The 25,060-nt window shown below is 49.6% G+C and overlaps 2 protein-coding genes across 5 annotated transcripts; one reads left to right on the top strand and one right to left on the bottom strand.

Annotated features, from left to right (window-relative positions):
- Positions 1–428: 428 nt before the first annotated feature.
- PERCC1 (proline and glutamate rich with coiled coil 1) lies at positions 429–2,818 on the bottom strand. The gene is made up of 2 exons (XM_040591733.1): positions 2,702–2,818; positions 429–1,304 (listed from the first exon to the last, which is right to left on the bottom strand). Exons 1-2 carry the CDS (start codon positions 2,725–2,727, stop codon positions 566–568), a joined length of 765 nt encoding a protein of 254 aa, XP_040447667.1. The 5' UTR covers positions 2,728–2,818; the 3' UTR covers positions 429–565.
- A 1,952-nt stretch (positions 2,819–4,770) lies between these two features.
- On the top strand, positions 4,771–23,697 carry LUC7L (LUC7 like). Of its 4 annotated transcripts, none has more exons than XM_040592643.1 (11): positions 4,840–4,969; positions 6,872–6,966; positions 11,994–12,092; positions 12,807–12,917; positions 13,586–13,729; positions 14,158–14,334; positions 15,184–15,272; positions 19,676–19,705; positions 20,658–20,822; positions 21,884–21,945; positions 23,338–23,539. In XM_040592643.1, the coding sequence occupies exons 1-10, from the start codon at positions 4,909–4,911 to the stop codon at positions 21,909–21,911; spliced, it is 999 nt and encodes a 332-aa protein (XP_040448577.1). In that variant the 5' UTR covers positions 4,840–4,908; the 3' UTR covers positions 21,912–21,945; positions 23,338–23,539. The 4 variants fall into 4 exon arrangements, with proteins under 4 accessions (XP_040448575.1, XP_040448577.1, XP_040448578.1 ...); XM_040592644.1 differs by lacking the exon at positions 21,884–21,945 and adding an exon at positions 5,673–5,743 and having other exon boundaries at positions 4,868–4,969; positions 23,338–23,697; XM_040592641.1 differs by lacking the exon at positions 21,884–21,945 and having other exon boundaries at positions 4,771–4,969; positions 23,338–23,697.
- Positions 23,698–25,060: the final 1,363 nt, after the last annotated feature.

Genomic DNA, 25,060 nt, shown 5'->3' with positions numbered 1-25,060 from the left:
TTTGGCTGGGCCCTGGTAACAGCCCGGTGGGGGCCATGGGGAAGGGCCGGCTGCCTTCCTGGCACCGTACGGTGGCCCTGCTCTCCCCTGGGGGTCTGCTTCCCCTGCACCACCATGGGGCAGGGGAGCTGTGGGCTACCGCGGGTCCCCACTGGGTGCTGGCAGCCGGGTGCTTTACAAGGCCCCGTGTCGCCCTTTGCCCTGGCGCGGCTGAGATAAGAGGGTGGGATCCACCAACTTGGGCCGCAGAGTAAACACGGGCTGCTGGCTCCTGCCAGCACCGAGCTCCCTCCTCTTCCTGCTGCTGGGGCAGGTGCCCCCCCCTTCCCTCAGAGAGCCATGCTGAGTAGTAGCCCTTTGTCACTGGCAGTGGGGACGCTGTGGTGGCCGGTGGCAAAGGACACCGCGTGCGCTGGTGCCTGGCAGGAGTCATTTATTCACTCATCCCATTGCCGGCTCTGACCCGGCAGCTCTAGGTGCCCTGGCGATGGCACCAGGGCCACCAGGCTTATCATCAACTGGGTGGCACGTGGCAGGGCCAGGGGCCCCCGGGCCCATGGTGGGGTCACAGCCCAGCGAAGGGCTCAGCCTCTAGCCCTGGCTGGCCCGGCACGGGCGGCAGCTCCTGTCTGGCATCTGGCAGCTCTGGCCCTGGCTCCACTGTCCAGTTGGCCAGGAGGTCGCTGAAGTCGGGGGTGCCGGCATGGAGGAGGCTGGTGGGGCTGGGGCCTGGCTCCCTCCAGAAGGAGGGCGGCAGCTTCCTCCGGTGCATGGGGGTGATGTGGCCATATTTCTTCTCCAGCCGCTGAGTCTTGCCGCCGGCTGCCCGGGCGGGCAGGCACCTGTGCATGCCATACTCAAAGAGCTCAGCCAGTGGCCCCAGCCTGTGCATGGCCCCAGGGCTGCCCCGCGGTGCCGTGGCCTCCTGCTGGGCCTCGACATTCCGGGGCGAGCCACAGTCCTCGGGCATGCTGCGGCTGCTGGTGGCCTCGTCCCGGCCCCGCCGCCCGAAGTACCGCTGGATGTCACAGCTAATGAGCTCTGAAAATTTGAGGAGCCGCAGAGTAGTCTCAGCAGCGCTGGGGATGGCCAGCTCTGGCCTCATGCTCTCCTCCGCCACCTCTTCTTCCTCCTCCTCTTCCTCTTCCTCCTCCTCCTCGGAGAGGTCGGGGAAGTCAGGCTCAGGGCGTGCGGGCAGCAGCAGGCCGTGCGGGAAGGGTGAGGGCAGCCGCAGCTCAGCCAGGGGCTGGATGACACCTGCCGCCATGTCAGCACGCAGGGGCACCCCGGGGCCTGGACTCACCCTGCGGGCAGGGACAGGGAGTGAGGATGGCAGGCGCCCCAGCACCCTCCCCACGCCACCACCCCGCAGTGGCACTCAGCCCTGAGGTGGCAGGGGAACCGTGTCATGCCGCACAGTGGCAAGGTTGGGGCTGCCGGTCAGTGGGGATGTCCACCGTAAGCCATAGGACATGGGGCAGTATGGACATCCCCAGTGAGCCCTGGGACACTGGGCAACAAAGACATTCACACCAAGACATGGGACATGGGACAGCAGGGATGTGTACCCACCTAGTCCCAGTACATGGGCTAGCAGGGATGTCCCCACTGAGTCCTGGGACATGGGACAGCAGGGACGTCCCCACTGAGTCACGGGACATGAGGCAGCAGGGATGTCTGCCCGAATCCATGGGATATGGGACAATGGGAACATCCCCAAGTCATGGTGTGTGGGGCAGCAGAGATGTCCTCACTGATCTGTGGGACATGGGGCAGCAGGGGTGTCCCCACCAAGTCATGGGATGCAGGGCAGTGGGGATACCCCCCTACGCTATGAGCCGTGGGGCAGCGGAGATGTCCCGCAGAGCTGTGGGGCAGCGAGATGTGCCCCTTCACCCTGGGGCTGTGTGTGGAGGTGAATGGGACACAGCACCCACCCTGGGCTCAGCACCCACCCTGGGGCTGTGTGTGGAGGTGAATGGGACACAACACCCACCCTGGGCTCAGCACCCTGCCACCCTGGGATTAGCTGTCCCTGCCACCCTGCGCTCAGCACTCTGCCACCCTGTGCTCAGCACCCTGCCGCCCTGGGCTGAGCATCTAGGATGCTGAGCCCTGTGCTCTGCCCACACAATGGCCCCACAGGTTTTGCTGTGACAGGGTGAACCCAGCCACCTCCCTGCACAGCCCTGGGGGGCTCCAGCCATGGCGGGGTCTCGCTGAACTGGACGAAGCCCATCTGTAGTGAGCGCTACCTGTGCCCTGGGGTCCCCAGCTCCCAGCCCTGCCTTGCTGCAGGGCATCCCTGGCCACATGCCTGGAACTGCCATTGCCCCAGCCCCGGCCCCGAAAGAGTCTTGGGGCAGGGGACAAACCCTGGGGGACAAGCCCTGCTCCTGCCATGCCAAGCACCGTGCTGGACCATGTATCCTGCCTGAGACAGCATCATTGCCATCTCTGGGGTCACCGTGCGTCCCTCTTTGTGCCATCCCCACCACGGGACCCCTGCTCCTGCCTCCGTGCTACCCCAGGGCAGGTGGTGGGGGGCTTAGCCTCCCGAGGCACCACACACCTCTGGGCTGTGGGGAGAGGGGAGCAGGACCGCCCCGGTGACACAGCCAGCCTTCCCCACTGCCACCCTCAGCCAGAGAAATGCCCCGGTGCAGGAGGGCATCGCCCGGGGCCGCGGCTCGGCACTCACCTTGGCGCTGCCGCCCAGCCATGCATAGGCTCCCGTGCTGCTCCCCCTTCCCGTCCCTCCACCTGGGCCTGAAGTATTTATAGCGGAGCAGCGAGCTGACGGCTGGCAAATATTTGGTAGCTGTATTGTAATAGTAGACTTGGTAAACAGAGCTGGGGTTTGCTTTAGCACCCAGCAACGGGAGAGCGGCGCGGGGAGGGACGCAGGGACGGAAGGCAGGGCTCACCTTAATGGTTCACTAGCCAGGGGATTTTCAAGTGTTGTTCCTGTAAATTCACCTATTAAATCGGCAGCCCCAGCTGCCAAACTGCCCGCACACTTGTGCCGAGGGCTCTTATCTCCCTGCTGATTGGAGGTGAAATCAAGCTTTGTCAAATAGGCGTAAAATTAAATTTCATGCTATTTTGACTCCTGGAGTAGGGATCTTCTGAAGAACATACTGCGTATTGAGCGATGCCTCTGCAAACAGGTGCTGCCGCTGTGGCTGCAGCAGGCAAAGCCTCTCTGTGGGGTCCCCCCAGGTGCTGTGCAGCTCCTGTGAGGGTCTGGATCCCCCATCTCCGGCCTTGTGCCTCCCTAAGGTACATGTGGGGCTCCCTGACCAGCCCCAGGATGGGGTTCGGAATCTTTTGAGGCAGCAAGACATGGCCCCGATGGCACAGCTGGCAGAAGAGGTGCTTCAGGGAGCTGGGCTGGTTGCCCCAGGCAGCGCCTGTGGATGCAGAGGTGGGAATGTGCTGTGTGGAGAGTAGCCGGGCCAGCCCCGCAGTGGGGACAGGGTGGCAGCGTTGTCACCATGGACGGGGTGCTGGGGTGCCCCGTGTCTCTGCTACAGCATGTGGCTATGCTGGTCCACGCAGCATGTGAGGGACTGAGGGCGGTGACAATGGTGAGCAGCTCAGGTCCCAAGGCAGCTGTGGCCAGAAGTGCCATTTCTGTTTGGGCAGTGGGACATGCCAGCAGGGCCGTCTGGGGCAGCACAGAGCATGGCCAGGGGACACAGATGGCCAGGGGACTGGAAAGGGCCAGTGACACAGCGTGGCTGGGCGACACAGGATAGCTTGCCTGTGACAGCTGCAGGGCACAGGATGGTGGGGGTCTGACACAGCTCCCAGACCCCATCACCGTCTGTGCTGGGGACATTCAGGGGGTGGGACCCTGGCCATTGGGGTTGGGGATGGCCAGAGCTCCTGGTCTGTCCCCTCAGAGCACTCCCTGCCACCCTGCACCCTGGGCTGAGCTGTCCCCCAGCACTGAGGTGCGGTCCCCAGCCCCTGGTGTGGTGCAGCACTGGCAGGGACAGTGCCAGCCTGGGCACGGCTGTCACCCCGCTGGTCAGGTCACCCTGCCAGGGCAGAGCCAGGCACCACGTTGGCTCCCAGCACTCCCTCTGCCCTCTCCAAACACATGCACTGGCAGCACCAGGGTGGGAGCAGCAGCCATCCCGCCCAGGCACCTCCGGGAAAACATGGCAGGTGGGAGCTGATAACCATGGGTACCTGTTGGTCTGCTCCCTGCTGGCACCCACCATCATCCACCCGGCACGGCACAGCTCGGCAGGGCCTGGCATGGCTCAGCATGGCTTGGCATGGCCTGGCATGGCTCAGCAGAGCCTGGCATGGCTCAGCATGGCTCAGCACAGCTCAGCATGGCCTGGCACAACTTCGCAGGGCCCGGCACTGCTCAGAATGGCTCAGCATGGTTTGGCATGGCCTGGCACGGCTTGACAGGGCCCGGCATGGCTCGGCATGGCTCAGCAGCCACTGTGGCCCAGCTACCGAGCCCACACTCATCACCCCGGGACCGGGTGCGGGGCAGCACCGTTGATGGGGCCGGGCCCCCCGCCCGGGCCTCCCCTGGCACCGCTAATCGGGCGTCCCACTAGGGCCGGGGAACCGGGGCAGGCGGCCCGGCGCACAGCCCCGCGGGGGCCCTTCGGCGCCAGGGCGGAGCGGCTGCCAGGCCCGGCCAGCCCCGGCCCCACTCCCCGGCGCCAGCCCGGGCCGCAGCTGTGGGCGCCGCGCCCCGCCCCGCCGGCGGACTACCCGTCCCGGCATGCCGCGCGGTGGCGGGAGGGGCCGCTTCCGCCCAGCGCCCGCCGCGCGCCGCCGTCGAGGCCGGAGCCGCCGCCGAGGCCGCCGCCGCCGCCCAGGCCCAGGCCGGAGCCGCCCGCCCGCCGCGCCCCGCGGCCCGGCCCCGCGCCCGCCATGTCGGCCCAGGCCCAGATGCGGGCCCTGCTGGACCAGCTCATGGGCACGGCCCGGGACGGTGAGTAGGGGCGGGCGGGGCCTGCAGGAAGCGCCGCGGCCTGGCGGCCGCCTCAACCGTGCGGGGCCCGGTCCAGCCGCCGCCTCCGCTACGGACCTGCGGTGCGATCGGCCGCCGCCCGCGCCGGGGGGCGGCGGCGAGCCGGAGCCGAAGCCCCCGGCCGCCCCCGCCGCGGCCTGGCCCCGGCCCCGCGACGGGCAGTGCGGCGGAGCGGGCCCGGGCCTCGCCGCGCCTCGGGGCGGCCTAGCGAGCTCGGCACAGGGAGCCCGGTAGGGGTAGGCCTGCCCGGCCGAGGGGCCCGCCTCGCCCCTGGCCCTAGACAGCGCCCGGCGTGGCCCAGCGCCGGGAGGAGCCCGCCGCTCCGGGCCCCGGCTGCCGCAGGGAGCTTTAGGGAAGGCTCCGTGCTCGGGCCACGCCGTACATCCAGAGGCACGTAGGTAGGTGTGCCTGCAGGAGCCGGCCGGTGTAGTGACAGACTGTGCAAAATACGGGCCCGCTGCCGTTTGTATCTCCCTTCTTGGACTCGCTGATTACTTAAATTCCCTTTGGCACATTAGCAGGGCTGTTCAGGTACTTTGCACTTTGTTTCGTAAGTGAATAAGTGCTTTTCTTTCTTTGTGTATTGAGTTGCTATTGAATTGCTTCCCATATTTTTATTTCATACAAACTGAACAATTGTGGCCCCTCTATTTTATTTATAAAGGTTCAGTGTATCTTTGCCTGCCTACATCAATCTGCAAGGGAGTTGCAGAAAAGCCTCATGTTCATCGAGCCGTGAGTCACAACCAATTTTTAAAGCTGTTATAACAAAAAAAAAAAGTGTTTGCTTTTTTTTTCACAAGTAACTTTAAAAGTGTAGCTTAGAAAGAAAAAAAAATTTAAAAAAAAAAACATTTTCAGTAGACACAACATTATTCCTGGATGCTTGCGAATCCTAAACTATATTCATACTTTAGTATTACACATACCTGTGTCATACACACAGATGAGCTTTAAAATTGTCACATACCATTACCACTTTGCCTTTACTTTTATGTATCATTCCCCTGACTTCCTTACTGCAGGTGTGGGCAAGAAAACTTTTCCTTTAAAACTTTTCAACAGTGGGCATAAAATTCTGCAGCTGAGGTCTTGAAGAATGCAGATGGGTATAGTATATGTTGGAGCTCGCAGTGTGTATTGACTAACTTTGTTCCTTTTTTTTTTTTTTTTTTTTTGCTTTTCTGATATTGTCTTGTTTAAGTGGCTCCTGAGTGTAAAATGTCTTCTGAGGGTGGGATGTGGGTGGGAAGCACGCTTCGTGTTCTAGGCCAAGACCTACAAGATTCATCTTTGCACGGCCTTGGAAAGCACACTGCATATTTGGTTTTCAAACCAGATGGACCGATGTCTTAATTATCAGATAAGCAAATAGCAGTTGCCTATAAAAACTGTCCGGCACAGCCCTGTCTTGTGATTCATGGCCCTCTGATAGTGTGGGTTTTGGTACCTCCTGCCCCTCTCCTCACAGTAAAAAAAAAAAAAAACAACAAAAAAACCAAAAAGAGGTGGGGAAAAAAAATTTAAAACGTTTTGGCTGTGAGCCAGGCTGTCTGTCTCCTTTTCTCTCTTCTGGCTGTGCTGTCTCTTTATATGGATGACAGGCCTTGGACGTTACTTGGCTCACCAACACTGTGTTTAACATGGTGTACTGGATGAATAAATGCTAAAATAGTGTTTGTTGCCAATTATAAGTGTTCCAGAATATCCTGTTACCCTCTAAGCTTTTTTTCGAGTAATTTTGGGGAGCAGGAACACCAAGTATTTTAATCTGCATATTGAGGCAAAATGATCATACCGACGTCTTTGTTCTCTTGTCGGTATTCTAATGTGTCCTTATTTAAAACCACAAATGAATTTCAGGAGATGAAACCAGACAAAGGGTGAAGTTTACAGATGATCGTGTTTGCAAGAGCCACCTTCTGGATTGCTGTCCTCATGATATCCTGGCTGGAACAGTAAGTATATTCTCTGTAATGAGAAACTCTGGTGGGGCAGACGTTGGTACAGCTCTTCAGGGCTCATCTGTGCATCGTGGGTAGCTTGCATGGGAGATCAGGCTTTCTGTGCCCAAGGAGCAGTCACAATTCTAATTTCAGTTTTTGTGACCCGTGTATGGAACCACTGAAATCAGGAGCTCTCAGAATTCACTTGAAATGTTTTTTCTCTCAGAATCCCATGTAAAATTGCAAGGTTTTTTCTCTTTCAGCGGTTTGAAATGGTTAGGGTCTGAAACTTGTCCTGTGGAGGTCTTGCAATGTAGCTAGTGTGCTGTCCTGGGTGCTGTAGTTCACTGTTGCATCTTTAGGTTAGCAAGTTTTTTCTTAACAGCTGCAATAATCCTTCGTCCTTGGAGGTTTTCAGTCTCCTCTCTCCGACTGCATGGTGTTCCCCTGATGGAATGGGAGCTTTGTCACCATTACTGGGTCGTGTGGTAATGGCAGGTTGCAGCTCAGGCTGACTTTGTCTTTAGAGGCGGTTGGTCTGAGTGGTGTGTCACTGCCTGACTGGTTTGAAACGGTTGCCTTGGCTCCTTCGCTGCTGCCCCCGGGGGACAGGGCTGGCCAGTTTTCAAAGGTTTGGCTCTCTCTGAGAGTTGAAGGTGATATGGGCTTGTAACAGTGAGATCTTGCAAAGTAAGTGTTCAATTTAGGCGCCCAGATGAAAGAGGCAGTCCGGCTTTCAAAAGAAAACAGTGCATGTCTTTTGTAGTTGCTGTGTTACAGAATTACAGGATGGAGATGAATAAGGATGTTTGAAATGCATCTTTACCCTCTGTGTTTGACACTAAATGCTGTGGTGATTCACATTCCCCATCTACTTAACCAGATTGTTTAAAGATACTGTCGTTATTTATAGCCCTTCCTGCTGTTATTTCAGGAGCTGGGTTTGACACAGTGGGTAACCAACAAACGGGAGGGCTGGCACTCCTTCCTCTGTATTGCTGTGATAGCAAGACTGTGGCAGCACTAGTAGAAAGAGCTTTAGCAAAAGCTGCCTCAGCTCTGAGTGCTCAAACTTTAGTTTCTCAGTGGCTGCTATTGAAGAATAAGGTTGGAAGAGTTGAATACCAGTCTCTGTGTATCTCTGTCTTTATTTTTCATTAATTTGAAGCTCATGTATTGTTCAACGATTGCTCTATCAGCTTTCGTATCGCCTCACTTCCATTTTGGAATTTTAAAGCTGCTTCAGTCACCTTCTGCCTGCTCCATCCTTCGTGGAGGTCACTGTGGTTAGGGTATATTTTGTTGACATGAGATTCTACAACAGTTTTTTGGGCCCAGACAGTGTTTTGAAGGTGCAGGCTGCCTTCTACCTCTTCTGGCATGTTTCCAGGAAGAGGGTAAATGGTGAGTCAAAGGGTTTGAATTAAGTGATGTGTGTGACTTGGAGCTAGTGCCAAAGCACAAGGAAGTCTTGAGGTGTTCAGATGGGTTGGGAGTCTCCTGGGCCAGAGAAGCACGCTGAGAAATCTGTTTCTCTTGCTTCTGTTGTTACTTGTCTGCGGTGAGTTGTCTCTTGTCTCTTGTTGCAGAATATGTGCTCAGAAATCTTATGGGAGTAGGAAGGAAGACTGCTTCTGTGCAAGTGATCTTGTGGATCACTCACATGATCTTGTGGTGGCCTTTAAGTAGCTGTGGAGCTCTCCACACTGCTGTCAGCAGGTTGCTGGGGACAAGGAGAAGTATTGGTGCCGCAGGTCTGTGTTGAAAGAACATGTGATGTCCGGAACAGGAACAGTGTTTCAGCTGTCAGCACTACCAGCACAGAATTAGACTTAACTGGAACGTGCAGACTTTCCTTGTGATCCTGGTCAGGTTCATGGGCATCTTACAGTGCTCCATCAAGGGAAGGGCTGTGTGGGTGAATCAGCCTCAGCTGGATGGGGTAGTGTCCGTCTCTGGATGTGTTATTACTGCATAAATCAGAACCTTGGATCTTTTTGGAAACTTCCAACAGATGCTCCAAGCCTTCTGGTGCTGGTTATGTTGCATCCTCCCCCTGAAGGCATTGTTACTGCTGCCTCCTTCATGTGTACATATATTCCTTAGTGGGAGGCTGATTGGAGACGAACAGGAAGCTGGAACCCTTGTGTAGCTGTGCTCAGTGAAATGCGATGGAGTCCCATTCACTGACCTTCAGGTGCAGGGTAAGAGAAGGAGTCCAGATAGTATGTAGAGCTCTGGAATATTCCTCAGAGCTGTAGAAGGCATGTTGATGTTTGCTTTATTTAGGTGTGCCAGTGTTCCTGGTTGTAAGAGCTGTAATTTTAATCTGGCTTGTTCTTGTGATTATTCTTTTTTGGCTCCAGAAACTTGTCTAAACTCGTCACTAAATAAGCTACAGTGATTCTCTTTTTGGTCTCTGTGGATAAGGAGGAAAATTCTGGGAGAACAGAAATTAGTTTAGTATGCCTACGTGCTGTTATCAGGGGCCTTGTCAACTAGATCGTTAGTGGTGTGCCCTGAGTTAGCTCTGCAGGTAATGGTGAGCATATTTCTGTCAGTGGAAGTACTGCAGCACGTTCAGAGATGGCATCAGCTGGTAATCCTCCTGAATTTTAGCTCCACTAATAAGTGGACAGATGAGTCTGAAAGCTGCCCAGGTAGACCATAGCTTGGAAATTACATTCAGAGAACTAATTGTGTCCCCCACTGGGAGGTACAATTGAGTGGAAATCTGTAGGTTGCAGAATTGTGTTGTGGGGGTCTGTGCTTTTCTTTTTTACTTTGGTGAAACTCTGCAGCTCTGATTACAATTAAAGAGCCTTCCTCATGGAAATAGACTTTCTGGTGAGTTAGCAGTTTAGTGGAGATCGTAAGAGATACCTTAGAATGTGGATTGCTCAGCAAATGTGAGCAGGACTAATTATCGGTGGCATCTACATTTATTCAGTCTTTGTGTGTAGCGGGGGGTTAAATCTTTACTCAGGCTCTGCTGGTCACCTGTCTCAGATACCTGTATTATAAACCAGCCACAGGTGTTGACTGGAGCAAGTCAGGATCCCTGCTGGAAAGGGTGAGTATTTGGTGACAGGCCTCCCTGAGACGAGAGGATTCTTTGAGACAGAAGGGCTAGTGGTCTTACCTCAAGTGAGCCGTACCTGTGAGAATCTCCTTGCACCTAGATCATCTTGAAGGACACGGGGGAAAACTTGAGGTTTGTATGCTGGTGAGACCTGATCTGTCTCCTCCTGAGGAAGAGATTGAGGGATTTATTGCCTTTTAACGAACAGGGAGAGGAATATGGAGTACACACTGTTGGCTTTTCTGAAGTTTTAGGTCGGAGCATCTTCTCTAAAGTGGGGCTAGTGCCTCAGCTTGCACGAAGAGCTCAGATAAGAATACTTAAATACTTAACGATCTGTGACAATTGTATCTAATATGCTATTTTCTCCCTATATCGGAAAGGGATCTCAGTAGAATGACCATAAGAATAAAGGATTTAGGTCATATCATGGAAAGTTGTATTTGTGGTAAAATAACAGTAGCTCTCTAGCTTTCTTTGAAGAGGCTTGCCTGAAGATGAACATGATTAAGCTCTGAAAGTACCAGCACGCTTTTTTTTGTGGGCATTAAATTTCCACCATTAGAGAGCTCAGCAGGACTATTCCTGGATGCAGTGTCTGTTTCTATAGCCTGCTGCCTGTGGCCTCCTGTTCTGGTAAATCTGAGCAAAATGGGGAAGGCTAAATAATGGCAAGTCATCTGTAATAGGTTTTTTGTTTGTTTGTCTAAAAAAGAAAAGCTAATAACATGGGTAACTGCTGAAAACCTGAACATTACCTGGTGGAGCTTTAATTGGTTTGCTTCATTCTAAACACTGCTGTCTGAGTGCATTGCTTCGCATAAGTGTCACTGGCACCCCCAGCTCTAGTTTGTGGTGTTCTGCAGGGATTCTGCTTTGATCCTGGTTTAGCTGTATTTAGCTTTTTCTGCAGTTCAGTGAGTTGACACCTGTTCATGTTCAGGTTTGGGCTCCTTGGGACTGGTGGTGACTGGGAGAGAAGACGGTGGCTGGCTGGTGTGTTCCTTCATGCCATGCCACGTACCTTGCCATTTGTGCTGTGGCTTACACTTAGATCTTTTATTATTTTGGCTTTCAAAATACCGTATTTTTCTACTTTAAGAATAAATGTTCTCTGTTACATACTGGTAATGTGGAAATGCAATTTCCATGTTTTGAGAACATAATTAACTTTGGATCACGTGGCTGTTAACTACTAGGTTGGGGGAAAATAAGTTGAAATAGTGTTGACTGCAATGGGAGTGAAGGGCAGCATGCAAGTTGGAGCTTTCTGCGAAGGGAGATGCTCTCAGGACATCTCATTAGATGTGCTTATGCGTAGGAATTAGCTTTGCTGGGCAAGTTTTAAAATTCCAGGCTGCAGCTGAATGTGGGAAGGGGCTAGCTGTATAATTAGGAGTCTGTTGTTGCTGGGTATGGGGTTGTGCTTTTCTACTGGCCGCAGCCCTTAAAGTCCATTTGGTTTTGATAGGAAGCATTCTGTCTGTGTTCTACAATTTGCTATCTTTCATTACGTTACTAGGGCTCATCCTGACACAGATGTGCTTTTCCAGGGGAGCTTTAAACAGGGTACCAAGCTATATGTTTTGCTGTGCTGTAGCTCCATAATAGGACACATTTGTGGTTGGTGTCCATTGAAGGAGTTGCTGCTGCAGCATGCAGTGCCTTCCCAGCTCCCTCCCAGCACTTTCTAAGGCTGTGCTGTGACCTAGAGCAGGAGTAGGACTGGACCTAAAACATTTGGGGTATTATAATGTTGTTCCAGGAACACCTGGAAAATGAGTTCTAGCAAGCATGTAGTTCTTCTGGCTAGTTCCCTTACTGACAGGTTAAGAGGAAGCTCTTCTTGGTAAAGAGATGTTATTTTGTTATGATACTGTTGGCAAGATTTAAGTATCTGCTGCTTTTTGCCATAATGGAGGGTTCTTACATTGATTTTCCTTTTTCTTTTCAACAGCGAATGGACCTGGGAGAATGTACAAAGATCCACGACTTGGCACTGCGAGCAGATTATGAGATTGCAAGTAAAGAGAGAGACCTGTTTTTTGAGCTGGATGTGAGTACGGAGAAATTTTAGTTTTTTTGGAAACTGACTCTTGATGTTATTTGGCTGAACAATAGAACTTAGTGGGCATTTCAGCTAGCCATGTTATTTGATATGATACCTGACAAGAATGTGCAGCCCCTTCCCAAATGTCAGCTTGATTGCTAACTTGAAACTGTAAAAGTAATTGTGGCCTGGACAACCCCATTACTCCAGCTAGCTGGGAGCCTCCCCTGGCATTCCTTGCGTCCCACACCTGCTGCTCTCTACCAGGTCATTGTAAACTGGTGGCCTGTCCCAAAAGGAGATTTAACATTAAAAGCCGCCTGCTCTGTAGTTTCACTTTTGCCGGATTTAGCTTTCTGTGGTGGAACAGGTCAAGTGGAATAACAATTCTGTCTTTCCTTTTCATATTATTCAAGTGTTTTTTTCTTTGCACCTGTTGCTCATGAGTTAGAAGTTCTAGTGCAAAGCAGTCTTCCTGTGAGCATCCTGTTGTGTGTCAGAGCAAAGGAACTGTGTCAGGTACCAGGCAGATGACAGACTTAAGGGTAGCAATCAAATGTTATTTTTTTCTGCAGTGTCACCTATTTTTTTGTCTCAAGGCATCTGCTTTTGAGGTTGGCTGTGCATTGTACAGGGATTGCACCAGCTAGCTGTTGGCTGTCAAAGCTAGATCTGGCACAGAGAGCATCTTTATTCACAATTATTTGTCTGAATATGCAGGCAATGGATCATCTGGAATCCTTCATCGCGGAGTGTGATAGGAGAACAGAACTGGCCAAGAAACGCCTGGCTGAGACACAGGAAGAGATCAGTGCTGAAGTGTCTGCAAAGGTATTGTCTTCTCATTGAACGTTTGTTCTGAAAGTCTGTGCGAGAGCACTGATGCTCTCTTGTCTCTGACACCATTGATACTGGGGCGGTAGGCTTCACAAAGGCTGGATGGGTTCCAGCCATCCTCCTCAAATGCTGCTTTGGCTGTCCTTGTGGCAAACTTACTGGTTCAGAGGACCATAGTAGTGTAAAACGTGAACTCTAAAACAGGTTGTTTTAGCCGGGCAATAAAGCATATTGGTTTCTCCCCCACGCTAATCAATGTTTATGTAATAGCTTAGAATAGTAAGTCCATCCCTTGGTTGTTGTCTTTTCACATAACAAATGCTCCTGCAGTTTCCTCTTTGGGAACTTCCTTCCTCAGGCCAATACAAAACATTTCTGAAGCTGGTTTTGCATACTCTGTCCTGTCCTGTAAGCCAGAAACGTGCCACTGTTTGCGGCAGAAGTGATGATGTCCTCTGCATGCCTAGTTTCTCTCTTTGCTATGTGTCTGTGACTGCATTGCCAGTACTTGGCCCACTGGTCCCTTTTTATTGGGACTCTTGACATTTAGAGATTTGTTACTGTCTTCCAACAAGCAATTTTGTTAAACAGTATTTTTGGAGGAAAAGGAAAAGTTGTCCTGTGTGATTTTTATCTTAATAAAACCTAATTGTTCTCTTTAGGCAGAGAAGGTGCATGAGCTGAATGAAGACATTGGAAAACTCCTAGCTAAAGCTGAACAGCTGGGAGCTGAAGGAAATGTTGATGAGTCTCAAAAGATCCTGATGGAAGTGGAGAAAGTCCGAGCGAAAAAGAAAGAGGCAGAGGTATGGCATTGGTTCTGCTGTGAATTGTAACAGTGGACTGGGCTAGGCTGAGTGCATGACAAACAGCTGGGCGAGTCCTGTCTCTTTTCGTATGTTGCCAGCACCTCCTTTTTCAGTTTGAGCCATGTGCCAGCAGGCAGTTGGTAGTGTAGTGAGGTAGATGAAGAAAAGCATTTCAGAAACTTATCTAGTGAAGAGAGCTGACTGGGGTGGGGAGGGATTCATCCTCTGAAATACTTAGTCCCTTGCACGGATAGACTGTCAGGTTAGCTGTGCTCACAAAGTGTTTTGTATGGTGCCTTCTTTATATTGAGGGTGTTTTTTTAATTCTTGAAAGCAGCAGTGCAGTTCTTTGCAGGGGTTTCCCTGGAGGGTTGTGACTATGAAAGGGTTCCCTGACATTTGTGTGGTTTTTTGCCTCCCTTTAGGAAGAATACCGAAATTCAATGCCTGCATCCAGTTTCCAGCAGCAGAAGCTGCGTGTGTGTGAAGTCTGTTCAGCATATCTGGGTCTCCATGACAACGACCGGCGTCTTGCTGACCACTTTGGAGGCAAATTACACTTGGGTTTCATTCAGATTCGTGAGAAACTGGATCAGCTGAGGGTAATTCTCTCTGTTTTAAACCTTCGCCTTGTAGTTTTGAAGACATTCAACACTTTTACTAAATTAATTCTTTGCAGAGTGCTTGTAAAAGCCCAGAAATTTCTGACTGCAGAATCCCTGAAACTTCAAATGGAGGTTTGGGTAGCCTCATCTTGGTTCTGTTCTGAAATATCTGGATAATTAAATACGTACTCTCTGAATTAGTCAAACCAGACCACTGCTGTCATTTGTTCCTCAGAGCATTTGATACAATTGCCTGTATTTTTTTATTAATATGGCTGAAATTTGTCACTCTGCGCTTTTTGACTTTGAGACTTCTTAACAAAATGCTTGAACTGAAGTTTCACATAGTGCTGTCAGTGAAAAATGTCTTCTGTAGCTGAAGTGATCAGAAGATTTCTGAAATGGTTTGTAATGGAGTTACACTACTGGCCTTGCTTGCAAACAGACATTTTAGTCTGCTCAAGTAAGAGTTGTGATTCCTCTGCATTATTCATCAGGCGGTACGTTGAGGTCTGTGCCTCGATTGATCATTGGCACAAGGCCAGAGTGCTGTTCCATTGTGTGTTGTGTACGCTTGTGGTGAGACAATCCCTTGCCTCAAAGCTTACGGGCCCATCTCTTGGAGCACAAGCACGCAAATCAGAGTAGGGAGTGGCATTTCTTGCACTGATGTGTGTTAGTGAAGTTGTGAGGAAAATGAGAACCTTGATAGTAATCTTGACTAGCACGTAAAATGCAGTGAAAAAATTCTTGGTCTTATTTTGTCTTAGTATTGGAATAGTCTCCCTGCAGATCTCTCTGACCTGTTACTGTGTGGCTGAAATACAATGTGGACTTTTTTTCTAGAAAACAGTGGCAGAAAAGCAAGAGAAGAGAAACCAGGATCGTTTGAGACGGAGAGAGGAGAGAGAACGAGAGGAGAGAATGGGCAGGCGGTAAGTGGAAGTTGATAAGTGGCTTGTGAAGTTGCTTTTGAAATAGTCTGATTTCTTGTATCTGAGCATTGCAGGAGAGCAGCATCAGCTGCTGGAGTAGCTGTTGGACATGCTCCAGATGCTGTGTGAGCACCTTGACATTCAGTGAAAGATGAAAACACATGCACAAACCCCCCACCTTAGAGTGATTGTATATGTATTGTTTTAACCGCCATTGTTTATCTGGGAGATGTGAGCTCCCTGTAGTCTTCAGCCCTGTATTGGTCTAGTCCCTGCCTTTGGGAATCTGAATCTGGATAAAATGCCCTCATCCAGTGCATCTGAGTGGGAAAGTTTTAAGATGAGTGAGGGCTAGGTCTGCTCAAAAGGCACTAGTCATGCAAAAATTCCCTGGACAGCCCTCTTCACTTCTAGGCTAGGAGGTGACAATAGAATGTCACTGATATCTGTGAGCCAGATGATGGGCTGCCTGTGTTGCTCAAAAACTTTTTGATGGTAACAGCGAGGTGCTTTTGGCACAGCTTTGGAAAAGCCTTCCTATAGGGGGTCCAAGGGATCCCTGGGAGTGGCTGCTTCTGGCGGTCGTGGCCATGGGTCACCCTCTGCTCATAGCTCTATAGTCCTTGAGCAGTGGGAGCGGCTGCAGCATTGGTATTCTCAGGACAACCTCTTCTGCATCTTGCCAGCTGAACTGGAAATACTGTTTCTTCTGTACTTGAACAGAACTGGAATCTTGTGTGTAAACAGCTCAGCTAAGCAGCCTGGTGTGGAGAGGCTGGTGATTTGCTGTGGTCAGGCAGAGGAGGTGGCTGAGTAGGAATGTTCTCATTATCACAGCATCTCCCCACTTACCTCACATCTTTCTCTTTTTGTACTTCTCGTGTCAAAAAAACCAACCTTGCTGCCTGTGGAGAGCTTTTTATTACTCTTCATTATCAACTGAAGAGCGTGTTTCAGCCATCCATGTCTGTGGCGTATGAGATGTGTAACTGCAGTATGGTCTTAAGATGGTGCTGGCTTCTGCGTAAACATTGCTGGAAATGCTAGCAAATAAATACCAGAATCGAAGCAGCTTGATTTTCTGTTGTCTGCCGCTTGGTGATTATGGTGTGTTGTGAAGTTGTAAGCCACACATTGTTAGGCATTCTCCAGTTAGGGTGTTTTGTGTGGGTTTTCTCTCGCTGTGGATTGCCTGGTGTCATGAAGTGCAAGTTCGTGCTGCAGCTTTCTCCTGAGAACTCACAACTTTCAGGCATCCATGCAAGATTGTCAATAATGCAGTTATATTTAGGAGCTGCAGAATCTGGAACTGGCTAGGAGTGCAGGAGTTAATTAAAAGGGATTGCTCTTGCACTCATGGATATAGCACTCTGTTGCTATGGTCAGAGAGATGGAAATGAAATGAGAACTGCTTTCCCGTGCAGCTGCTTCGTGGCAACAGTAGGACCATATCTAACATGAGCTCAGCGTGTATGTCTCCATGGTACCTCTTCTTCCTGGAGGCCATTTCTGTGTGAAAATTGCTCAACAGTTGCCTTCAGGAAGAGTCTTCTGGATCTCTAGTTGGTCTGCATCTCCCAAAGTGCTGACTTTTGTCCTCCTGTGGCACATCTATGGTTTGGTTTTTGTGGTTTTTAAAAAAAACCCTAAACCTTCAGTTCTTGGGAGTTAAGGAGCCTCTTGTGTTCACAGGTAGTTCATATATGGATGCATCTGATGAAGAAGTTTGAGGACTGCTTTTGAATATTTATTTAATGCTTTGGATATGACGGGTTTAAGAACAGCATTGAGTTGGCCTGAAGTCTGAGTTCCATATGTGGCACTACTTAGAGACCGGCCAGCCTTTTGTCTCACTCTGTATGGAGGCATCTGTGTGCTCCTCTGTTCAGATACCAAAGAAAAACTTGTTATGAAGAAGCCAGGATTGCCATACAGAGGTCAAACTCGTTGCCTCTCCAAAATGAGAACTTGACCCAAAGAAGGAAAATAATTTTCCCAGTGGACACTCAGTGTCAGAACTGAGATTAAAGCCTAGATTTCTCCATTTCTCAACACCTTACCCTCTGGGAGCTGTGCAATGCCATGCTTACAGGGGCATTTTTCCATCAAAAACTAATTGGTGACTTATGCTGCCTTTCAGACTTCCTCTCTTAACCAGGGCTTGATGCTTGAAGGAACTGCAGAAAACATGTTTCCTTCATAACTCTTATTGTCGTATCTTCCTATACGGCATCTTAACAGTGTTACTCGGTGAGAGAAAGACTACCGCTTGATTTTGAGAACTCTTTGGTGACTTACAGGCACTGTGACATATTATGGGAACTTGTATATTCACTTGTGAAACTACCTGTCACAGGCTTTATTGATTTGTCAATTAAACTGTGATTTCCACATAGGAATGAGTGAACTGCGTTTTCACCCCTAGTGGTAAATAAACACACATCCTTTGTTTGGTGTTGCTGGTGGCTGTGGGCTACCCGGTAAAAGACTGAAATTCTGTGGAGAGGTGGCATGCTTGGAAGTGCAGACCTTGGTATTTGCTTCCAGAGTACACCAGCAAACGAGTCTAGTTGTAGTTGCCAAATGGATTTCCTTTGTGTTAAGTTGGACAAAACACAGGTTATGAAACTCAGCACATGGCCTCTGTGATGCAGGGACAGAAAAGAGGAGCTGTGGACAGCAGTCTTCTACTGGCTGTCTCCTGCTGTGTACTAAATCAGGCTAGTAAAGAAAGTGCTGTTTTGTTGGATGCTTCCTGAATTCTGAAGTCTAGCACTAGGGAGTGATTATGAGGAGTTTATTGTGCATGTTCCTGCTCAGATCGTAGGCGTGGAAGGGCAGCCAGGCTTTTTGGGGATGCAGAAAGGTTTTGTGTGGATGTGTGCAACGGTGATTTGGAAGAAAGTGATCAGGAGGAAAAGAACATTAAGAACTTGGAGTAATTACAGCCACCAAAAAAATTCATCTGCCTGCCAGGCATCTACAGGCGGTCCTGCTGCTCTGTCAGGTTCTGTTACATGAAAAAGGTGGTGTGTGTTATTGCCTTGCTCTCCTGGTTTATCAGCTTTCCCGTCGTCTTGTGTGTTGCCTCAGCACATGCTTCATTTGCCTGACTCCAAGTTCAGCTCCACCTTGTTTACGATCCTTCTACCTGAATTCCTTTCTAAACTATGGTTTTTATTTCTTTCTACCATGATTGAACAATCCCATTTCATTGTGAAGGAATGTCGGTGCACATTGATTCTCTTAATCTTGTCTTATCCAGGTACGGTTTTAAAAGATGTTATTAAAAATAGGTGTTTCTCTATTGCTTTTTAAAATTTTGCATGTAGCTTTCAGCCGCATCTCTGGTTACAGTGCCGGAACAGCTCTGTGGCTGTGTAAATGGAACACCCCCTGTGAGTTTGCATGCACTAGGGAGACAGGAGCAGTTACGGGAGTGAGTCTAAGTCACTAAATAGGGAGACTGGCCACTTCTCAGTTAAGGCAAAGAGACCATTCAGACAGCGTCTGATGTTTTGGTGTACTTGGCTCTGAACTGTGGCCGTAGAGAAAGAGGCAGGGAGTTTCTTACGCGTGGAGTGGTATTTTAAGTGGTGCTGAGTAATGGTGCTGCAGAAGTTGAAAGAATTGTGGCGTTATTATTTACAGACTGTCAAAAGCTAATGCTTAGAGCATTAAGCTAAGTGTGCTGCACGTGAGCTCTGAAGCCATGGAAGCGTGAGTAAGAGTAGTGAGGTTTAGATTGTTTTTCTCTAGTGGCTTTCTAAGTCTGGGATCAAAGATTTTCAGTATACTTTTCAGTATTCTTACCTTGTGTCTGTGTCCCCTCTTATAGCTCATTTTTTCCAAACAGGGAAAAAATAATTGATGCAGATTTCCTTCTAATGCTTGTTAAATAGATGGGATGAGTGAGAAAATGCTGTTTTCTCTTTATTAAAACCTTGTTAATGTGCATTTACCTCAAAGGAGCCAAAATCAGAAAACTGTCAAGTGTCTTTTTGACTGGAGAGTGGCACTTCTTGAAAACGTTGATCTAGTTGATGTTAGACTGCAGGGGGTAAAGAGTATATATAACAAATACGCACAGCAGATGTAGTCGGGAAGGTTTTTGTAGTGCTTTAATAATAGAGACTGAATTGGTTTGTAGACCTTTTCTGTTCTGACAGGAAGCTCTGCATGTAGAAACTAGTGTTTGTATGAAGTTCTTCAATTTTTGACAAATTCTCCCTGCCCCTCAAATTGAAGCTAATTAAATGTTTTAGTGGCAAGCTTTTCTCTAACTGACATACTACCTGGGGTATTTTTGGTTCCTGTGAAGAGCTGCCAGGGTGGATGGGTTGTTCTATTGAAAACACACTGGCTATATTATAACTTCTCTCACTTAACTCTCTTCTTTCTAGGTCTGGATCAAGAAATAGAGATCGTCGAAGGTGAGTGTGCAGTTCTCCCAAATGCCTATTTGTGTTTCTATCCAACTACTGAGGTTTTTCCTGGGTTTCACAGATCGAGTTCACTCCATGCCCCGGTCTCTCTGTTTTGCTCCCTGAAAAGAATGGGAGCTACCGCTCGGGCACCTCAGTGGTGCTGTGCAACTTAATGTCGGTCGTTGGGTTATAAAGCAGATGCTGGCTAGCCTGATCGGGACCAGAGGGTGCTGTGTGCTTCAGAGTGCGAGTCTAAGAATGTACTTTTTTGAAAGAATGCCTCTTTCAATAAATGTTTAACATACTTCCATAGCTTTAATGTCTGAAATATATCTGTTATGTGTATCATACCTCAGATGTCAAAATACAGAGAGTCAAGATTAAAGCCCCTACATCTCTGTGAAGAGCTTGCCTTAATGGCATGACAGCATTCTCTGTGATCATGTACCTGGAGATCTTCCTCTCTACTGCTTTTCATGTCCATTGGCATCCTTTGTTTTTCTTTTAGAGCAGATTGAAACAAACCTGCTTCTGAAGTGTAGTACTTTCATGAGGGAGGCTCTTTTGGCAGGCTGCCGTACGGGTTATGGTAATTTCACATGCCACTTACTTCGGCCTCTCCTACTTACACAGGCCTCACTCTGAGTGAGGCAGGGTTGGTAAGCTCTGCTCTAGGCATTGACACGTGCTTACAGTAACGGTGGGAGCTTTATATTTGAGCTTCCCAGCAAAACTAATTTACCCATTGGCGTTTTGTTGATAGCATGAGGCCCAGGAGGGAGATGCCCACTCTGTGGGTGATCTGCCATCTGTGTTGGTAGGTACGCAGCTGGGGTGGGGGTGAGTGCTGGTGCTCTGGGTGTTTGTTACTTGGGAATGTCTGAGAGATGGGCTCAGGTATGCAGACCCGATGTTCTGGCCTATCTCCTGAGTCTGAGGCAATCTGTGTCCTCTTCAGATCACGGTCTCGGGATAGGAGGCGGAGACGCTCGAGATCAGCTTCCCGTGAACGGCGGAAGTCTCGCTCCCGGTCCCGAGACCGACACAGACGCCACCGGAGCCGTTCCCGCAGCCACAGCAGAGGTCACCGACGGGGGTCCAGAGACAGGAGTTCAAAACACAAGTATGTATTCCTGACATGAGTGCTTCTGGAAAGGGGAGTCCTTGGCATCATAGTGAGTCTCCCCAGTCCCTTAGGGTGAGTCCCTGAGGGTATGACAGGGTTCTCAGGTTAGCATCTGCCATGTCCTGTACCAGCTCCTGGGCCAAAGCAGGACTTCCCAGTGGCCGTTTGTAGACGGCTTCACGTGAGAGCAGTAGGGCAGTAACTGTGCAGTGAGGTCCCAGCTTGAGAGGAGAGTCTAGGAGATAGAACTGGTTCCCTGATTTGCAGTGCTGAGCTCTAAGAAATTGCCGGTTTTCTTGCATGAGAAGCAGCAGAAAGGCCTGCTTGAGCTAACAGCCTCCCCAGGCCTGTAAAAGCCAAGTAACTGAGAGACAGCTTTGACGTTAACATTTCTATGGTTACCTTCTGCTTCCCAGATTCTTTTTCTCAGTGCTGGCATGGGGAAGGCAGTGTATGATTTGGGATCTGGGGGAAGTCTTCTGTTAGAAAGCTGCTCGAGAGAGACTATTCTTGAGGAATCTGCACTGGAGGGAGGGGAAAAGGAAGCCGGGAGGAGTATACCATTCTGTTGCTGAGGAGAAGCACTGTATGAAGAAGGGCTTTAAGTCTCTTCTGAAATTCGACAGAACACCCACTCTGTTGGAGGAAGGATGAGGCAAGCATATGTAGGAGTATTAGGAAAATTCAAAGGAATCATTGTGTTTCCTTACGGCCCTTCTAAGCCCAGGAGTGAATCTGTCACCAGGTGCTTCCTAAAGTTAGATCTGCCTTTTTTTAAATGCTCCTAATTAATAGGGGAGTGCTTCAGCACCATCTCACCTGATTAGGCACCACCACTCGAGTACAGTTCTAGAAACAAACCTGCTGTTGTGTGTCTTGTGTCACTTTAACTAAGGGGCAAGAACAGGTTTTAAGGATACCTGATGAAGGGGAGGGAAATAATGGTCTGAAAAATAAGTCTGTTAATGATTGAGGGGGGTGTGTAAATACTGTTGCTTCTCCAATGGCTGAGATACTAAAGTCCTTTTTTAAATCTGTCTTGAACATGAAAAATAAAGAAAAGAAGTTTGGACAATTAGGAAGTGAGGAAGACCCTGTAATAACTATTACTAAAGAGCAGGTAAGGGATTACTTCAAAAACCTTGAACGCATTCAAATCAGCCCATCGAGATTTTAGGGGGATTGGCTAGCTGACATACTTCCACAAGATTACTGAGAACTGTGGAGAGACCAGGATCAGTTAAAAAAAAAACAAAAAAACAAGAGAACAAACAGAAAAACTCTGTTCCCTGAGAGAGTGTAGCTCTTGTTTTCGCCTTGAGAATTAACGAAACCTTCATTCTGGTTCTGCTGGTCTGAGGTCTCACATGTAGAAGGAAATGGAGAGCCTGATGCAGGATCTGGAGATTTCTGGGTAGGAGGACTACAGGCAGCAGGCATTGTTCTGGCAATGGGGTCATCAGGCAGACTCATATTGGCCCCTGGTTAAATGACACAATTTAAAGAAAATGAAATAGCTCATGTGATATGGAGGACTATAAGGTTTTAATGTATCGATGGTGTGGTATTTCCAGACCTTATGATCAACACGAATGAAAGCTGGAACCTCTAAGGTACCTGCCAGGTCCTCCTCTTGTGACTGTAAATTAAAAACCTGCGTACCGAGTCTTAGAGTAAGGCGTGCTGGCTCTGTGGGGTCTTGTGAAAGCCTCTGCCTAGGTCTGAAGAGGTCCAGCCCTCTAGAGCTCATTCAGGATCATCACCTTTTGAAGGCAGCTAGTCGATACGGTGGCATGAATCGCAGAGGAAAACAGCCTTTTCTGACTGGACCTACTAAGAAGCCTTCTGCTTAATTCTGTGTGGGCTGACACAGTGAAGCACTGCTGAAAATCTGTAGCTGTCATTTGGGCAGTCTGTGAAAAGATTTGCCCGTGTTGCGGGCTGTGAATATAAATCTGCATCATCCTGACTTTGAACCCAGGATGCTGCCAAGGACAAAGCTTGTCAGGATGCAAAGTGAAAAGCCCAGGGCTAAGCAAGCATTTGAGTCCAAAGAATACAGTTGGTATTTAAAGCAGCTGAGCAGAAAGCCACTAGCTTAGAGCATAATGAAAAAACACTCTAAAAGGCACAAACAGAGCTGAGTCATAGATGAGGAAGAAATTGCAGGCGCTTCAGTATGGCCCACTAAATTAAATACAGAGGGCCCAGCGAAGACCTCAGAGAGCCCCTGTGGCAACAGCTTGAAAGGTTCACTCCAAGGAGAGAGTAACAAAGGCTGCACCGTGCACTCAGTGCTGCAAAACTGACGTTCTCTTACATAAAGCTTGTAGAGGGCCCAGAGTTGCCGTCTTGGGGGACACCACCCCTGACATCGCAGTGCCTAGGCACATTTCTGTAAGAAACTTGTGTTATGCCACAGCCCTGTTAGGGAAAGATGTTGACATTTTGTGCATATTTGAAAATTCTTTTAGTTGTGAAGCTTATAGCAACGGTTTACTTTGTACTTCAGATCTTCTAGAGATCGATCTTCAAGAGAAAAGTCACGAGACAGAGAGAGAAAAGAGAAGAGCTCTTCTGAGAGGCGGCACGAGAGCACAAATGGCAAATCTCGTTCCAAGAGATCAGAAGAGAGAGAAGCTGGCGAGATCTGAACTCAAATGATCTGTGTTGCACTGTAAATAGTCTGATAAACATTCTACACAAAGCCTAAATTTCCCATTTATATTTACTGAATACAACTCATCTTTTGTAGTTTGGAATTTTTATTGTTTGGCAGATAGCTGTGAGTTTGTAGAGACACAGAGTTACGTACTGTTTAACAGGATTTTGTTTTAGTAGGAATAAATAAATCTGGACGGATCGTTTTCAATTTGGGCCAGTGGTTGACACACTGTGTTTGTCCTGACCCAGTGAACACGGCAGGCAGGGGCAGTGCTGTCGTTGGAGACCTGAGCTGCCGTGATGTTTGTAATGCTTCAGCCCTTTCCAAAAGATCTACCTGACCCTTTGTGAGCACGCCAGTAGTGCTGGTTCTCACTTAATTAATTTTTCCTTCTGTTTATATATGTTAAAAAAGAAATTCCGAAGTGGGTTGTTGGTTTGTTGGGGTTTTTTTTGGTCCTTTTAGCGCTTAGCCACCTCATTTTTATGTCTCCAGCATTTGAGAGTTGCCTCACTATTCCAGCTAAGTCAAGACAGACACAATTTGGCCCCAGTCTGCCTGTTTCAAAAGCTGTCTTTGTGAGGATGACCAAATCAGCTGGAGCACATTTCTAAGATGGGCTCAAGTCTGGTTTTAGTACCTTTACAGATCAGATATTGGGTGAAAACAAAACAGCGGAAAATCTGGACGCATTTCTTCTAGAGAGGAGTATGGCCACAGCTAGTCTGCCTATTTATTGTGCACTCCGGCGTCAGAGCTTCCTCCGTGGAGTTTTCTGACTTGGGGAAAAAGAAAAAAAAAAAAAAGCATTGGTGTATGTTTTTCAAGGCCAGTCAGGCAGAACGTGGCCAAGTGGCAGAGGTGATGGGATGGCGCGAGCTCCAGGGGCAGGGCGAGGAGAGGAGTCGCCGTGTTGGTGTGCACTGCTTCGCTTCTCCTGGGACCGAGGCGCCAGCTGTGTCCTAATGCTGTGGGAGGAATTTGCATATTGTAACTAGCTTATTTGTAACTAGGTTTATTTTACACTAGGGGAGGAAGGCCGCCTTGCTGTGCCAGCCACAGTTGAGACCCCGAGGATCGGTATTTTGTGAGAATTGTGTGAGTAAAGCACTTGCCGCCCACCCAGCTGGGTGCTGGCGGGGCCCGAGCCTGGCGGCTGCCCGTGGGCTCGGCCAGGCCGGTGATCCCGATGGAGACAGCTTCCCTCCTGACGCTGCCAGTCGGCGGGGCAGGACAGCGGCTGTAGATGCTGGGGGGGGCCCTGTGCCCGGTGAGGGGGGGTCCGCCGGGTGTTTTTTCCCTTCCAGGCTCCGGTAACGCTGCTTAACGGTGTGGGTTTCCCTGCGGCCGTCCCGGCGGTCCCTCGGTGTTAGTCCTTAGTGCATGCGACCCCCTTCCCTGTCCGTTTTTACAACTAATTCCGCGGTTTCACGTATTGTTTTTGTAACCTCCGTGTCGGGTGCGGGGAGAGCGGGGCCCGGGGGCGGCGGGGCGGGCCCGGGGGGCGGCGGGCGCGCTCTCGGGATGCCTGTACGTGACTGTGCTGTTCTCTCGCGGTCTGATCGCATTA

Source organism: Falco naumanni, chromosome 4 (genome assembly GCF_017639655.2).
Source record: "Falco naumanni isolate bFalNau1 chromosome 4, bFalNau1.pat, whole genome shotgun sequence".
Classification (NCBI taxonomy): Eukaryota; Metazoa; Chordata; class Aves; order Falconiformes; family Falconidae; genus Falco; species Falco naumanni.
The sequence above is the reverse complement of the archived record's forward strand: the minus strand, read 5'-3'. Positions and strand labels throughout refer to the sequence as shown.